Consider the following 16,023-nt stretch of genomic DNA (forward strand, 5'->3'; position numbering starts at 1 on the left):
CTTTTTTTTCCACTGAACATTCCATTGTGTCTTTTCATGTGTCACTTACTAATCTGTCCTAAGTATGATCTTGCAGCTGTGTGGCTAGGTGGCCTTGGTCACTGTCCACCACAGTAGCTGTGGCAGCGAGACGATCACTCCAAAGTGACTTAGGAGGACTTGAGGGCAGCCCGGGTGGCTCAGCAGTTTAGCGCCGCCTTCAGCCCGGGGCGTGATCCTGGAGTCCCGGGATCGAGTCCCACGTGGGGCTCCCTGTGTGGAGCCTGCTTCTCCCTCTGCCTGTGTCTCTGCCTCTCTCTGTGTGTCTCTCATGAATAAATAAATAAAATCTTAAAAAAAATAAAAGAGGAGGACTTGAGGCAGGAAGGAAGGGGGCCCCTTGAGGGACCCCACCTGCCTAGCCTGCCCTGCAGTCACCTCGAGTCTCTGGTGAAGCCTGTGGCTCTTGGTCCGTCACTGACCCCGTGTGTCTGGCCCTCTCTAGGGCAGGAACATCATCGTGTTCTACGGCTCCCAGACGGGGACAGCGGAGGAGTTTGCCAACCGCTTGTCCAAGGACGCCCACCGCTACGGGATGCGGGGCATGGCTGCAGACCCCGAGGAATATGACTTGGTGAGCACTCCCCACACCCCGGCCCTTCCAGTTGCATTGACCAGGGTGCCCAGATCATGGAACCGTATGTGTAAAGGGCTGAGCCAGCCAAAGGGACAGAGAGGAATGGGCAGCCCCTGCCATTTGTCCAGGCAGCCACGTGGCCCCAGGCGTGCAGATGTGAGCTCCGGGCGCCGTGCATACCCAGCCTGCCCTGCTCCAAGCTTCCTGAGCTGGCCCAGTGTGCGTAGGGGGGCTCAGCACCAGGGGATCGGGCACGGCTTGAACAGTGAACAGGTCTCAGCAGTCCGGGAAGGAATTGTTTGCCGTCTCCCTGCTCTGCCCTCAAACTGCAGCAGCAGGGGAGGCGGCCGTGCAACCCTGGGCAGTGGGGGCGCATCTCACAGAGCCCTGTGGCTGGGCTGTGAGACGAGGCTGTATTAACTCACGTGTTTCTTGTGTATTAACTGTAACCAGAGCAGGAAGAGGGTCCACGGGGCCGGAGCACTTCCGGAGGGGCTGGGGAGCCTGAGAATTGGGGGGTTAAGGCCCCCTGTTGGAGCTGCAGGATCCCCCGTCCCCCATCAGCTGCCCTCAAGGTGTCACCACAGGACTGTCTGCGGGACTCGGGCCCACTTCCTGCTGTCTGCTGCCCCTAGCCTCTCTAGGGGGACCATGTGGGGCAGGCCTGCCCTGCTCATTCTCCTCCCGGCCTTTGCTCTTCATCCTTCCCCGAGCATGGCGGCAGCTCTCCAGAGCCCAGGGAGCTTCCACTGGTCTGCTTGCCTGTTGGGGGCCAGGAGAGCTAATGACAGCCAGGCCTGCCTGAGGTAGAGGCAGGGGCCAGGGAGGGGAAGAGGCTGGCAGGGAGCAGGTGGTCTTGGGGAGGAGTCCAGCGTCGCCATCCTGCTCCTCCCCTGATGGGGTCCTTGCCAGTCATGGCCCAGGTCCAGCCTGCTGCCCACGTCCTTTCCCTCAGACCTGGGCTCCCGTCCCCACCCCACCCCGACCTTCAGTGTCAGTGACCGCCACCGCCACCCATCTGTCTGCAGACCTGTGTTTTAAGTTGGCCAACAGTTCGTTAGGGCCTGCTGTGCTCCCAGGACTTTGTGGGATGACAAGGTTCTCCCCCCGGGGGCACAGGGAACCAGGTTCTGAGTGCCAGCTGGTGGCCCAGCACCCACCCTGCTTCTGCCTGTCACCACCCAGGCCCCCACATGTGTTCTTTTGTGCCTGCTGCTCCCTTTCCTATGGCAACGTACCGCCGCCACTCAAAACTAACACATGTCTAGTTGTCCCACTCACTGGTTCAAACGCCAGCCACCTCCATGCAGCCCTCCCTGACTGCTTGGATCCCCTTCCCGAAGGAGCCCTTCTGTCCCGTCCCACAGCACACAGGACATCCCTGGCTGGCAGCTACGTGGGCAGGGCACGGGCTCGTCTGTCTGCATCCCATCAGGCGCAGATCCGACGTGGCTCAGTCATGGGTCACTGGGCCTGGGCCCGGCTCTTGTCTCCCCAGGCCGACCTGGGCAGCCTGCCAGAGATCGAGAACTCCCTGGCAGTGTTCTGCATGGCCACTTATGGTGAAGGGGACCCCACAGACAATGCCCAGGACTTCTACGACTGGCTCCAGGAGACCGATGTGGACCTCTCTGGAGTCAAGTATGCGGTGAGCCAACCCATCTTCCTTCCAGGGGCTTTCCCAGCCTGTGGCGCCTCTCCTGGGCCTCTGGACCCCGTGTCCAAGGGGAAAGCCTCCAGTTTCTACCTCATTCCGACCAGTCAGGGCAGGCAGAGGTGTCAGGACAGGGGGCTTCAAGCTGGGGCACCTGGCGGGGCGACCCAGGGCAGCCGCCTCTTCTGCCCAGGCCCCACGCTGAGAACATCCCTTTCCCTGTCCCCAGCCCCACTTGTCTCCAGGGGGCATTGGTTGTGGGGCACTGAAGTGGAGAAAGGCCTAGCAGGCTGACCAAGATGGCCTCCTAGCAGGGCCAGGAGCACCAGGTGGGCAGGGGGAGCAACCTGCTGCCCACCCAGGGTTGAGGCTTACAGGCTGCATGGCACTGAAACAAAGCCACTTCCAGGGGCCAGGCGGTCCCGCCTCACAGCACAAGATGTCTGACTACCATGGAGGCCCAAGGGTGCAGCGGAGAGGCCCACCCCCGACCCCGACCCAGCCTCAGACCCGCTCCTCTGTCCATACAGGTGTTTGGCCTTGGGAACAAGACCTACGAGCACTTCAATGCCATGGGCAAGTACGTGGACAAGCGGCTGGAGCAGCTCGGCGCCCAGCGGATCTTTGAGCTGGGGATGGGCGATGACGATGGAAAGTGAGTGCCTGCCCCCTGCCCCTCATCCCCAATCCCACAGGGTTGGGGCCCACTGTGGTACCTGAGGGGAGCGCGAAGCCAGGCGTCAGCGAGTCTCCTGCCAGGCACCACCCAGGACAACAGATGGCAGTCCCCACCCCACGCCCCTGCTTTATCCCATCCTCTCGCTGCCCTGGGTTAGCACAGATACCCCAAGCGCTGCCCAGTCCCTTCAGTCACATCACTGGGCGGCCTCCGGCTGCGTGGGGAGGGGGCCGGGGGCCCAGGGGTGCCCGGGGTGGCCAGCCTGCGGCAGGGGCTCCCTGGGGCCGGGCTCATTCCCTCCTCTCACCAGCCTGGAGGAGGACTTCATCACGTGGCGAGAGCAGTTCTGGCCGGCCGTATGCGAACACTTCGGGGTGGAAGCCACCGGAGAGGAGTCCAGGTGAGGGTATGCCACAGACTGGGTGGGGGCCAGAGCCCAGTGCCCCCCAAGGGTGGGAGACCAGGCCTGGTGAGGTAACGGGTTGGGGGGGACACATTGAGAAACTGGTAGAAGCTCAGTCATAGAATGAGAGGGTCCCAGTCCCAGACTGAGGCACTTGGGCTCTGCCTGGAAGTGAGGGACCGTGCAGGGCTTTCCTCGCCTTATAACAGAATGAGCTCAAAGCCTGCAGCACCCCAGGCTGCCCAGACCTTCCTGGCTCCGTGTCCACTCGCTCTCCTTCCTACCACCTCCGGACCCTCCCCACCTCACCCCGTCTCCCCTTTCCAGCATTCGCCAGTATGAGCTTGTGGTCCACACAGACATAGACATGGCCAAGGTGTACGTGGGAGAGATGGGCCGTCTGAAGAGCTACGAGAACCAGAAACCGTGAGTGGTGGAGAGTGTGGTTGGGGGCCTGTGGCCCTTGCACACCCAGCAGCTGGCCATCCCGTGGGGCTTCCTTATCTCCCCCCTCGTCCAGGACGGGCATGGGTGGGAGCACCACGATCTCATCTCCACCACACAGGAGGGCATGAGGCCCAGAGCAGGGAGGGGAGGCTGCCTGCACCCTGGCCCTAGCCTCTCCCATGCCCCCTCCCAGTGGTCCCTCAGGCCAGGGCCCGACCCCGGGGAGACTGGAGCTCGGTGTGTTGTTCATTTGACATTGTGCTCCATAAAGATCCCGGGGGGCGGGGGTGTAGACCAGTGTACAGAGCAGGACGGCGAGTCTGGCTGTGGGTCCAGGTTGAACGTCAGCACAAGGGCTCACTGCCTTAAGACCTGCCTCAGTATTTGGACTTTTTGTCCAAAAACAGTGTTCCTCTCTTGGGTTCTTGACTTGCCTTGCTCCTGGGGGCGCCCAGGAAAAGTCTCTCTGGTGCCCCCAGGACTGAAGACCGGCAGCTCTGCCTTCATAGGAGAGCCCCCATTTCAGTGACCGTGCAGGGTAAAACCATATCTGCCGGCACACAGGCCAGGGTGGGGGGTGAGGGTGCTCTGCTCCCGTCACCAGGGGGCCCGTCACCCTGGGTCTTGGGGAGCCATCTTCAAGGGGCCGGGTCCTCCTGGGTGGCATGTGGCAGGTCTCCCCAGGTTTTAGGGGCCAGCCTCTGTTTCTTTATCTGTAAATGGGGAACAGATAACCTAGCTCTGTTCACTCTGGGGGGTTATGGGAGTGCTGCTGTGGATGGACCCGTGGATGGACCCGTGGGAGAACCTTTCACACAATTGGAGAGCCTTCCTGGGGCCCTTGGAGGCCGGCTCTACGGTTCCCCGTGTCCTGTGAAACCAGAAGGGTCCCTTGGGGGCAGGGAGATTCAGATGGAAGACCTAGCCAATCACTGAGCTGCCCTCCTCCCCACCCAGCCCCTTTGATGCCAAGAATCCGTTCTTGGCCGCGGTCACCACCAACCGGAAACTGAACCAGGGAACGGAGCGCCATCTCATGCACCTGGAATTAGACATCTCAGACTCCAAACTCAGGTGCCAGCAGCCGCCCCTGCCCCCAGCCCACTTGGGGCCTCCAGGCCACCTCCCCCACCCCACCCCACCCCACCTGAGCCTCACATTCCCCTCCACCCCCCAGGTATGAATCTGGGGACCATGTGGCCGTGTACCCAGCCAATGACTCTGCCCTGGTCAACCAGCTTGGCGAGATCCTGGGTGCCGACCTGGACGTCGTCATGTCCCTGAACAACCTTGACGGTGAGTCCTGGAATCCAGGCCGCCCCGTCTCCTCCAGCCGGGGCCCGAGGCGGCTGGTGGAAATGAGTCCCCAGGGCCCGAGGCCCCACGGTTCCAGGTGCCAGAGCTGCGGCCACCAACCCCAGATCCTCCTCCTCTCTCCCCGCAGAGGAGTCCAACAAGAAGCACCCCTTCCCCTGCCCCACCTCCTACCGCACGGCCCTCACCTACTACCTGGACATCACCAACCCACCCCGCACCAACGTGCTCTACGAGCTGGCCCAGTACGCCTCTGAGCCCACCGAGCAGGAGCACCTGCGCAAGATGGCCTCCTCCTCGGGCGAGGGCAAGGTAGGCCCGTCCCTCCCACTGCCGGCACCCGGGGCGCCGCCACCTCGGTCCGCGCCTCACCCCGCTCCCGTCTCCCCCAGGAGCTGTACCTGAGCTGGGTGGTGGAGGCCCGGAGGCACATCCTGGCCATCCTGCAGGACTACCCGTCCCTGCGGCCCCCCATCGACCACCTGTGCGAGCTGCTGCCCCGGCTCCAGGCCCGCTACTACTCCATCGCCTCGTCCTCCAAGGTGCGGGGCAGCTGGTTAGAGAGGGCAGGGCCTGTGGGGTGCCCTAAACTGTGGCCCCAGCTCTTCCCCAGGGGTGCGGGCAGGCAGCTAGAGCCCAGGGCCCAGCGGGTGGGACACTACAACCGGCTCCCAGCCCGCATCCAGGGCCAGCCAGGAAGGGCTTCTGGGGAACCAGGGGCACCCCGAGGGTGGGGAAGAGCCCTGAGCAGGACCCCAGGATGGAGGCAGGGAGGGCAGCCGCAGGGAGGGAGCCTCAGGCGTGCTCACCCCACCCCATCCCAGGTCCACCCCAACTCCGTGCACATCTGCGCCGTGGCCGTGGAGTACCAGACCCGGTCCGGCCGCATCAACAAGGGCGTGGCCACCAGCTGGCTGCGCGCCAAGGAGCCAGCCGGGGAGAACGGGCGCCGGGCCCTGGTGCCCATGTTCGTGCGCAAGTCCCAGTTCCGCCTGCCCTTCAAGACGGCCACCCCGGTCATCATGGTGGGGCCCGGCACGGGGGTGGCCCCATTCATCGGCTTTATCCAGGAGCGGGCCTGGCTGCGGCAGCAGGGTAAGTGCGGGCCTGGCCGGGGTTCTCTGGGGTCCCGTGAGGTCCCGTGCAGCCACGTCCCTGCTCACTCCTGCCCCACCGCCCAGGCAAGGAGGTGGGGGAGACATTGCTCTACTACGGCTGCCGCCGCTCTGACGAGGACTACCTGTACCGCGAGGAGCTGGCCCAGTTCCACCAGGACGGCTCCCTCACCCAGCTCAACGTGGCCTTCTCCCGGGAGCAGCCCCACAAGGTGAGGCCTCGGGGCCGGGGGGCGGGAGCCGGGACTCGCAGCCATGGGGCCGCTGCTCACAGGGTCTCTGCCTTCCCCCCCCCCAGGTCTACGTGCAGCACTTACTGAAGAGGGACAAGGAGCATCTGTGGCAGCTGATCCACGAGGCCGGCGCCCACATCTATGTCTGCGGGTGAGTGAGGGCAGAGGAGGGGGGATGCAAGGCCTGCCCGTCCGTGGGGGGGCCCCCCGGCGTAGCGCCCCCTCTTCTCACCCCAGGGACGCTCGGAACATGGCGAGGGACGTGCAGAACACCTTCTACGACATCGTGGCCGAGGTGGGGGCCATGGAGCATGCCCAGGCCGTGGACTACATCAAGAAGCTGATGACCAAGGGCCGCTACTCCCTGGACGTGTGGAGCTAGAAGCCACCCGGCCCCACCTCACTCGGCCCCTCGGGCCCCACAGACTTGCCTCCCCGTGTAATCATTTTCCTGGCCCCCTTCTGCCAGTCTCCCGGGATGGGTTCTGCTAGGCCCTCCCCCAGGAGGCAGGCCCGGGGCAGAAACTGGCCCAGGCCCCAAGGCGCAAGCCCTGGAGCACCCCAGCCCTGCGGCAAGTGGTCAAGGGTGTGTGTTGTGTGAACACCTTGAGCCGGTGGGGGGGCTGCGCAGAAGGGGCTCCTCTCGCAGAGCTAGGGCTCAGCCCCCTCCACGTCATTTTCAATGACTGTAAATAATTTTAAATACTCTCTCGTCCTTGGAATAAAGTTCTGTTTTCTGTATTTGGCTGCTATCGCTTGAGTAGGTGTGGGGTCTCCCCCTGGGTCCACTCATCTCTGAGCCCCAGGGACAGCAGCTCAGGTGCTCCACACACCCCAGGCGTGGTAGCGCCGAGGCCCCGCCTCACCCATGGGAGAGCACACACCTCAAGCCACCTATCTGCTGCTCCTCCTTTATTCAGGCTGCTGGGGCCAGTCCTCCTCCTCTAGTGTCGCCTTCGGGGCCCACAGAGCCCACAAAACCCCAGGGAGAGCGGAAGGGACCCTCCCGGATGAGGGGAGCCTCCTATCCCCTTCAACACAGGGGCCAGAAGCCCCTTCCAGGCCAGGGGGGCCGTGGGGAGCCAAGTAGGGGAAGACCCAGACTCATTCTTTCTTGCTCCCGTGCCGCTGACTGTGGAATTTCTGGTGCACAACCCGCAGGGTGGTGAAGAAGTTGCCGAGGAAGAGGAGGAGGAAGGGGAAGCCACACATGAGCACCTGGGGGAGGAGAGGGGATCAGGTCAGGGCCGGGCGATGGCCCTCACGGCGTCCCACCTAGGGCACCCGGCTCACCTGCCACTCCTTGCACTCAGGGTCCCGGGCCAGGTTGAACAGGGTCAGCGCATTAAAAAGCTGCCAGAACTGGGAGGGAGGGACGTGGGAGCGGGGTTCAAACAGCAGAAGCCAGTCCCCCGTGAGCCCACAGCCAGAGCCAGGGATGCCGGCCAGACGCTCGGGGGCAGAGACAACTTACGTGTCCAAAGAAGAGAAAGGGCAGCAAAAAGGTGAGACCGCGCCACATCCAGGACTGGAAGCCCTCTGTGAGGAGGAAGGGGCAGGGCAGGGACGTCTCTCAGAGGCCCAGGGGTGGGGAAGGACCCCTGCCCGTCAGCCCCACCCCCCACCCCGAGGAGTGGAGGCAGCTGGCTCACCCACGGTGAGGTCCATGGTGTGCCTCTCGCCCAGGGCCCGCAGGCGGTACAGGCAGCCGCTCTGGTAGTAATACTGCAGGAACTGCACAAAGCCTGGGGGGCAGGGGGAGTGAGAGCGGGGCTGACAGTGCTGGTGCCCCGTGTTCTCGGCCCAGCCCTCCCCGTGGAGGAGCCACACCTCATGTCCTGAGCCAGGACACATGTCCTGAGCCACATCTCGTGTCGAGCCCCCCCAAGACACTCACTCTGGTACATGGAGAAAGACAGGAACTGGTTCCGGAACTTCTGGTACATGAGGCCATCAGGCCTAAGGCAGAAAGCGAGGGAAGGGGAGTGAGCTCACTCTCTCTCTCTCTCTGGCCCACACGCCCCCAGGCCCTGGGAGCCAAGCCTGGCCACTCACCACGTCAGCATGACTCCTGACAAGAACGTAGACACGTAATGATGGAAAACCCACCAGCCTTTGATCCTGTATCAGAAAGCCACTGTCACTCCAGCCGCCCCCCCCCCACCGCCCCGGCCCCGAGGACCAGTGCCCGGGGACGGGGACCCAGGCCAAAGCAGGAGGAAACCAGTACCCTGGTCCCGTGGCTCCCCAGAGGCCCCCCCAGCCTCCCCGACCCGGGGAACACGTTAGGCCCTGCCCTCGCCCACCGGGAGCCATTGTTGATGAGGATGCTCTCTCGGATGGTCAGCGTGCAGTAGTACCAGACCAGCAGGAAGTTGAAGGCGGCATCTGTCACCCTGCGGGGGATACGGAGGGTGGGCGCAGGCGCCGGCAGGAAACAGGGAGCGGGGCGCGGGCCTGAGCAGCAGGACACTCACCTGGAGTTGAGGAGGAAGCGGCAGGTAAAGGAGATGAGGATGAGGATGATGGTGAGGTAGAGCTTGAACTTCTCATACTCGTCCTTGTAGGCGAACCTGGGTGGGTACACACTCGTGGCACAGGCTGGGCTGCCGGCAGGGCCCCCCCACCCCAGCCTCGGCCCGCAGGAAGGCTCCTGCTCCAGACGCGCTTCCGTAGGCAGCTTGGGGCCGGCGGGGTACCAGCAGGGGACAGCGGCCCTGGCCCCCCAGGGCTCAGCCAGGGGAGCTGGGGCAGGATGCAAAGGACCCAGGAGGGCAGAGAGCGGGTTGGGAACCAGCGCACGATGGCAAATTACTTAGCCTGCTTGCTCAGGAGTGTCACGTTGACATTGCCCAGAACCAGGCTCAGGTACAACCTAGAGGAGGGGACGCCAGGTGAGGAGAGGCCCCTGACAGAGGAACGCCAGGTGCACAGAGCCGGGGGCCAGGCCAGAAGGGGGCCGCCACCCCCCAAGCGGCCTTCCCTGGGTAGTGCTTACGGTTCTGACCTGGGGGGTGCGATCCAGCTCCACTGGAAGGAAACACTGGGCTCCCGCCTTTCTGCCTGTTCCCTGCTCCCAGGGAAACCAAACATCCTGCCTTTGTCCCCCCAGGCCTCCCACCTCAGGGCCTCCGGGGCAGCCTGGCTCCCTGACCCCATGGAAGCCGTGTCCACGGCTCTAATCGCCCTGTGGGCCAGGGCAGGACTCAATGCCTGTGTGCACACCCACCCTGTCACCCATCCACCTCCGAGAACCTTCAGCCTGGAGCCCCACATCATGGACACGCCGGGGCCCCCTCCCAGCCAGAGCGGGGTCCCTCAGAAACTCTGCTCGTATTCTGACCCCGGGTGTCCAGCTTCCCAAGCTGGTTTCACCATGTGGACCCTGGCCCTCCCTGAGGCTCCCAGGCCGCCTGACCCTGGTCTCCCTTCCCGAGTCAGCTGAGTCGCCAAGCCCCCTTCCACGTCAGCCACTTTCTTGTCAAGCCCATCACCCCCAGCTTCGTGATGCCATCACTCTGCCGACGGAGCCTGTGTGATCACCCCTCTCTGCCGGCGAGCTCCAAGAGGTGACCAAGCCTGTGTGCCCGATCAGTGCGTCGACAACCTAAGCCCTTGTTCACACTCGGGCCGTGGCACAGGCTCAGAGGGGTTCGGAAACCTGCCCCAGGCTATGAAGAGACGATGGGGTGCGGTGGGCACTTGGACCAGGCCACCTCCGAGCATCACCACCGGCTCCCTACGCCATCCCTGCCGAGGCCTCGTCAAACCCTCCCTCCTTGCGGCTGACATCTCCAGGACCCCTCCTCACCCTCTCTAAACACCCTCTCATCACAAATGAGAAGGCCCCATGCCCCACCCTTGCCAGCTCCCCAGGGATCTCCCTTTGGGACTCCCCTTTGCCAGGTCTGTGCTCTGAGGGCCGAGCTCCCCGCAGGTAGACATGCTCGAAGATTCCCTAGGTACCAAGTAACACAAACAGCCAAGCATGAGCCTCCCCCTGCCCCAGCCGCTTTCTCCTTCTACTCACCTCCAAGCTTTTGAAGAGCTGCCTACACTCACCTGTCTCCCCATTAGCAACTTCCCCTCCACCACCCTGTGGCTGATCCCTGATTTCCATCCCTGACTTTGCCCCTCTGTATGGCACTTGACACCAACACCCCCACCCCCACCCCAGGGCCGTCTGATCTGAGGCTACCCACCGCTCCTTCCTTCGTCGCCCTCTGGGACATGCTCCTTCCCCACTGTCTTGCTGCCCGTGGCCTCCACTGGATGTGTTTTACTCAACCTAGGGTTGTGCACGGTCCCCTGCCATCCCCCTCGGCAACTGTGCCTGGCCTAAGGGTCACTCTGCCCAGCCTACTGGGCCTGAAGCCAGCTCGGAAGCCCAGCTTTGCCTCTGGCCTCCTCTCCACCTCCCACCCTGAGCTCTGGCCACATGCTGTCCCCGTCCTCCTGTGCCTGCCCAGCTCACTCCTTGATCCTCTAGGCTTTCCCTGACCACCATGCTGGGTGACGTGCCCCTCATTGTTGCTCCTCCATCCCCCGTCCTTCCCCCACAAAACACCCATCTCAATCAACTGTCACTGTCACTCGTGCCTGCCTGCTCAGCCCAGAGTGGGTCCAGGGAGCATCTGCTGGCCAGGTGACCAAGTAGAGCAAGACCATGCTTCAGGCCACTCTCCCAGGAGTGTCTGTGAACAGAGCTCAGGGGAGGGGGGTCTCACCCATTCTTCTTGGGCAAATAGGCCTCCATATCGAAGAACAGGCCCTGGCGCTCCTTGATCTGGTTCTCCAGCTCCTGCGCAGCCTCTCTGGCCCCCGATTGAAGGGAGGGTTTACATCTGTAGGGCCCGCGAAATCCAGAGTCAGAGGAGGGGAGTGGGGTGGTGGGTCGGGTGTGTCACACTGGACCCCTGTGGGGCAGGAGGGCAAACAGGGGCCCTGGGACACTCAGGAGTCAGTGCCAGTTCTCTACCTGCCCCAGATCTGACACTCATCCCCAGCCCTGGGCCAGGGGGGTATGGGAGGCTTGGGCGGGGTGGGGGTGGGGGGTTCTGCGGGGGGTGAGGGCCAGTTCTAACTTCTTCAGGACAAGAGCCAGCTCCTGGAGCCGCTTTTTCTGCCGAGTGATGGAGCCAGTACAACTGTTCTGCAGCTTGATCAGCTCTTCCAGCTTCAGGCGGTATAGCCGGTGTGTCTCCTGGAGAGCGGGCGGGATAAGGCTCAGGCTGCTGGCAAGGCCCCTGAGCCAGAGCCTGCTGGGCAAGTGGGGGGTGGGGGTGGGCAGGGGCTCCCTGGGAGGGTCTGAGCAAGAAAGGAGGCAGCCAGCCCAGGGACCCCCTGAGGCTGTTCTCTCCCTAGGGCCAGCCAAGGGATGGGGCTCTCCCTGCAAGCCCAGAAGCCCTTGCAGCATCCCCATCCCAGAGACAGCATCCCGGTCCCAGAGACAAACTAGCTCCACAGAGGTTGTCTTCATCTCAGCCCACCCTCTGTTGTCCCCACCCCTCTGTTCCACCCTGAGTTAGGATTCCAGGAGCCTGAGGCCACTCTGGTTCTCTGGGATCCTCCTGCCTACCCAGCTGGCTAGTGCCCGGGGAGCTGGGGTTGTCCAAGAAGCCTGCTGCTCTGGCACTCCCAGCATCTGCCTCCCAGGTTAAAGGTTACCAGGCTTCAGCGCTTAGAACCACCGTGAAGACCAATTCTTTCACCCCTCCCCCAGCACCTTTGGCCCAAAGCTTTCCAGAGCACTTTGCCCTGGTGGGTGAGTTTCCAGAAGAGCACCCTGGAGACAACAAGGGGCAGCACGAGGAAGGTCAGGCAGGGGTCAGTATGGGAAAGTAGGTCTGTCCTGCTCTGGACTCCAGGAACACTAGTGGCAGCAGGGCTGGCCAGGCCGGGGGGCGGCAAGGCTTCAATGCAGACAGGAAAGGGCTGGAACCGGTCCAGAAGCGACAAAGGCATGACCAAGTACACAGCTGGCCCAGGCTCTACCCTTCCTAGGTCTTGTTTCTGGGGCCCTAAAAGGGCTACCACACCCCCTCAAACCCCACACGTGCCCCGTCTGCCTACCCCTACCAGCTACCCTCTCCTGCCTAGGGGAGACCTGCGGCCGTCTCCCTGCTGGCCTCCCCACGGAACAGCACAATGGTCCGTCCACACAAGCCAGATGCAGGCAATTCCTCCCGTGGCTCCCCAGTGCTGGGGGAAGGCTTCCCATCGCGTCCTTGCCCCGAGGGCCCTGCAGGGTCTGGCCCACCCTCCCCGGCTCTCCCGACAGCAGCCGCAGAGCCCTGCCTTCGGGGGTGCTGTCCCTCACCCCGGACGGGCCCCGCATCACTCCCCGGCCCAGCCCCCGGCGCTGCTCCCGGCTGCGCCCGGCCCGCGCCGCCGCAGGTCTGCTGAGGGACCCGGGGCCCGGGGCTGTGACTCAGGCGGCCACTCTCCTGGGAGAGGGCGGAGAAGGGGCAGGGGTCGCGGCCCGTTTCCGAGGCCCCCGCCCAAGGCCCCCGGCCGGCCGGGCTCAGTGGTTCCCGGCGGGGTCGGAGCGGCCGCGTGGCCGCGATGGGAGCTGCGGCCGGACACGCAGTCGAGGCCGAGGGGAGGGTCCGGCTGGGGCCGCCGGGACCCAGGGCCTCGCCGCCCTGGGGAGCGACGCCAGGGCCTCCGACCCTTGACCCTGAACCCCCTATTGCCAGACCCAGGGCTGCCCGACCCTTGACCTCCAGCCAGAGAGACGTGGCTCAGAGCCAATGGGCGCCCGCACCGGGACTCACCTGGATGCTCTGGAAGTCCTGCTGCAGCTCCTCCCAGTCCCGCAGGCAGTCGCCCAGCGGGCCCGGGGCCGGGGCTTGCATGGCTGCCTGGCCACGCGCGGGACAACCCGAGTCAAGAGCCGCGCCGCAACCCCGGCCCGCCCGAGGCGCCTCCGCCGCCTCCGCCGCCTCCGCCGCCGCCCCCGGCCGCTTCCGGGCTCGCGCCGCCACCACCACCAATGGGAAAAGGCCTGGGGCCGCCAGCGCGCTGGCCCCGCCCCCTGCCTGGGCCAATCCGGGCCCCGGGCGGGGCCGGGGCGGGGCCAAGCGCAGCCGGGGCCGCCGTCGCCGCGGAGCTCGGGGGGCCCGGGCCGGCGCCGCGGCGCTCCCGGGCTGGGCTCCACGGGGTCGCGCCAGCCGCGCGCTAGGGCCCGCAGAGCTGCGGCCCCGGTGCTGGCGGTAAACCGAGGCCCACGGAGGTGACCCCTGCCTAGACGCTCTTGTCCTTGCGAAAGCTGCGCCTCTGCGGGGAGAGGCTTCCGAGCCTCTTTTCCCGGATGCACTTTTATAGCGGCCACCTTGCTGGCTCCCTGCCCCCAGGCTCCCCGCTGCTGTCCTTCACGGAGCCGCCAGGCTGCCAGCGCTAATGCCCAAGCCTAATCCTCGCCATGGCCCCGATGAAAACTTTACAGCGGCTCTGCCCTTCCCACCCGAAGGTCTCTGAGCCGCTGCTTGCAGCCTTCCCGAGCTCTGTTCTGGCCCGTATCCTAACTGATCCCAAGCCTGCGCTGACTGGAAAGTCCTTGTTCCTCAGGCAAAACCCCCCTGCTTGAGGGAACTGGGCTTCCTGGGACGGAGGGGGTGGGGCACTACCCGTCAGCAGAGAGTCCTGAGAGGTGAGATGGCCCTCACTCTAGGTCCCCCCACCACCCCCAGCTGCACGCAGATGGCAGGGAATGCTGAATGGACATGGACATCCTAAATTCCTTTTCAGTCCCATCCTGCGTGCCCTCTCCTGACTGGTGCTGTGGGTGCTGTCAGCGCTGGGAAGCACAATCTGAAGAAGCTTCTAGAAACATGAGTGTGGGAGTTAAGAGGGGTAGTAATCTCTTCTTGGGGAACCCAGCCAGGAGGAAATGAGTGGGGGAGGAAACGAGTGGGAGAGGAAAGAAAGGAAATCTGAACAAATCATCAACAGGGCAGAGTGGTGGGGTGTGCTGGGACCCGGGCTGAGGCAAGGGTGTACCTTGTGCCAATAGCATCTCAGAGCTGTGGAGCCTGGCACCTGGGCCAAGTCTGGGTCTGGCAGATATCCGCCCGTGGGTGGGCATTATGACACCCATGTGGACCAACACAAGGCAGGAGGAACCCCTGTAGCTACTAGCTCCTCCCAAACAAACCTCCAAAGGGTCCAAGTGACCAGGGACTTGTGGCAGAGCTGCTCAGAGGGCCAGATGCTCTTCCAGAGGCAGCCTCAGGAGTGTGGCAGGGGTGGTCCCAGATGACCCAGGGATGGGGGTTCTTGCTGAGTCTGAGCAGAGTACACCTGCTCTGTGGTGTGAACGAGGAGCCTGAGAAGAACCACTGCAGGAGGCTGACACGAGACTCCAGGCAGCAAAGGCCTTCTCTTTCCACACCAACCTGGTTACACAGCCTGGCCCACTACCCACAAGAGCGCCACCCCCACCCCACCCCCACAAGGTTCTTCAGGACCCATAGCTGGACCACAGAGAAGATCAGTAGAGTGGATCCAAGATGTCTGTGACAAAATCTCCGAGGATCACCTTCTCCCATTCTGACAGCTGAGCCACCAAGCTCCGATTTGGACGCATGTTGTTTTTACACTTCTTGACAAAGGCCCAGGACTTCTGTCAACACAAGGAGAGAAAACAGACTTTAGGATTGAACCTGGGCCCTTCCCGCTATAACACAGCCAGCTCAAGAGGGACAGGAAACACCTGCCCATGGACCAGCAACATGGCTAAACAGCTGGACACAGAAATGGCAGCAGCCTGAGGTTAACACAGCAGGACAAGGAGTTATAGAAACTGGCTCTGTTTTGAGCCAGCCCTTCTGCTGGTGGATATGGAGACAGAGATCGTTTTATTTCCAATGGACCTTGCGAAGACTGAGACAACATAAGTGATAACTCCTGTGGGCAGGAGAGCACCCTGAGAGCACCTGGCACACAGTGCAACCTCAACAAAGGTTTGCACTGTGAATGGATAAATTGATGAAAAGGGGAAGAGAACTACAGGGAAATTCTCCAAAGAAGGGAAATTAAAGCTGCTCTCTTTCAGGTGTCTACCTTAGAATGCAGGAGGGAAAAGGACAAGCTGGTTTAACAGATTGAGGACAGAGGAAAAAGGAAAAGTGGGGCCTCAGCAAACTAGGAAGAGAACAAATGCACCTCAACATACTGAAGGCCCCATACAACAACCCCACAGGTCACATCACACTCAGTGGTGAAAGCTGGAAAGCTTTTCCTCTAAGATCGGGGACAAAACAAGGCTGCCAGCTCTCACCACTTCTATTTAACATTGTACCAGAAGTCCTAACCAGAGCAAAAAGGAAGGAAAGGAGGGAGGGAGAAAAAAAGATACATAGAAATTGAAGAAGAAGTAAAATTACCTCTGTTTGCAGATGACATGATTTTATGCTTAGAAAATCTTAAAGATTCCACCAAAAAAATCTGTCCGAATAAATGAATCTGGCAACGTTGTCAAATCACAAAATCAACACTCAAAGTCAGTTGCATATCTATACACTAACAATGAATAACCTGAAAAGTAAATTAAGGGTCACCT

General features: G+C 62.8%; 3 protein-coding genes across 10 annotated transcripts in view; 1 reads left to right on the forward strand and 2 right to left on the reverse strand.

Annotated features, from left to right (window-relative positions):
* Positions 1-6,843, forward strand: part of POR (cytochrome p450 oxidoreductase) — a 28,218-nt gene extending 21,375 nt beyond the window's left edge. The window contains 13 exon segments of the mRNA NM_001177805.1: positions 485-613; positions 2,115-2,264; positions 2,801-2,925; positions 3,260-3,349; positions 3,680-3,778; positions 4,757-4,873; positions 4,977-5,095; positions 5,244-5,425; positions 5,506-5,655; positions 5,938-6,208; positions 6,295-6,440; positions 6,527-6,612; positions 6,699-6,843. Of these exon segments, the coding sequence (NP_001171276.1) occupies positions 485-613; positions 2,115-2,264; positions 2,801-2,925; positions 3,260-3,349; positions 3,680-3,778; positions 4,757-4,873; positions 4,977-5,095; positions 5,244-5,425; positions 5,506-5,655; positions 5,938-6,208; positions 6,295-6,440; positions 6,527-6,612; positions 6,699-6,843 (1,809 nt within the window).
* Positions 6,844-7,183: 340 nt separating this feature from the next.
* On the reverse strand, positions 7,184-13,412 carry TMEM120A (transmembrane protein 120A). Of its 2 annotated transcripts, none has more exons than XM_038539148.1 (12): positions 13,238-13,412; positions 11,546-11,664; positions 11,189-11,305; positions 9,277-9,336; positions 8,939-9,034; positions 8,768-8,857; positions 8,517-8,582; positions 8,359-8,420; positions 8,114-8,206; positions 7,936-8,000; positions 7,755-7,823; positions 7,184-7,679 (listed from the first exon to the last, which is right to left on the reverse strand). In XM_038539148.1, exons 1-12 carry the CDS (start codon positions 13,316-13,318, stop codon positions 7,566-7,568), a joined length of 1,032 nt encoding a protein of 343 aa, XP_038395076.1. In that variant the 5' UTR covers positions 13,319-13,412; the 3' UTR covers positions 7,184-7,565. The 2 variants fall into 2 exon arrangements, with proteins under 2 accessions (XP_038395076.1, XP_038395077.1); XM_038539149.1 differs by lacking the exon at positions 13,238-13,412 and adding an exon at positions 12,781-12,895.
* A 1,399-nt stretch (positions 13,413-14,811) lies between these two features.
* Positions 14,812-16,023, reverse strand: part of STYXL1 (serine/threonine/tyrosine interacting like 1) — a 64,767-nt gene continuing 63,555 nt past the window's right edge. For all 7 annotated transcript variants that reach the window (XM_038539155.1, XM_038539154.1, XM_038539152.1 and 4 more), the window contains one exon: positions 14,812-15,084. In XM_038539155.1, coding sequence (XP_038395083.1) covers positions 14,953-15,084 — 132 coding nt within the window. In that variant the 3' untranslated portion in view covers positions 14,812-14,952. The remainder of the gene's footprint in view (positions 15,085-16,023) is intronic.

Source organism: Canis lupus, chromosome 6 (genome assembly GCF_011100685.1).
Source record: "Canis lupus familiaris isolate Mischka breed German Shepherd chromosome 6, alternate assembly UU_Cfam_GSD_1.0, whole genome shotgun sequence".
NCBI lineage: Eukaryota > Metazoa > Chordata > Mammalia > Carnivora > Canidae > Canis > Canis lupus.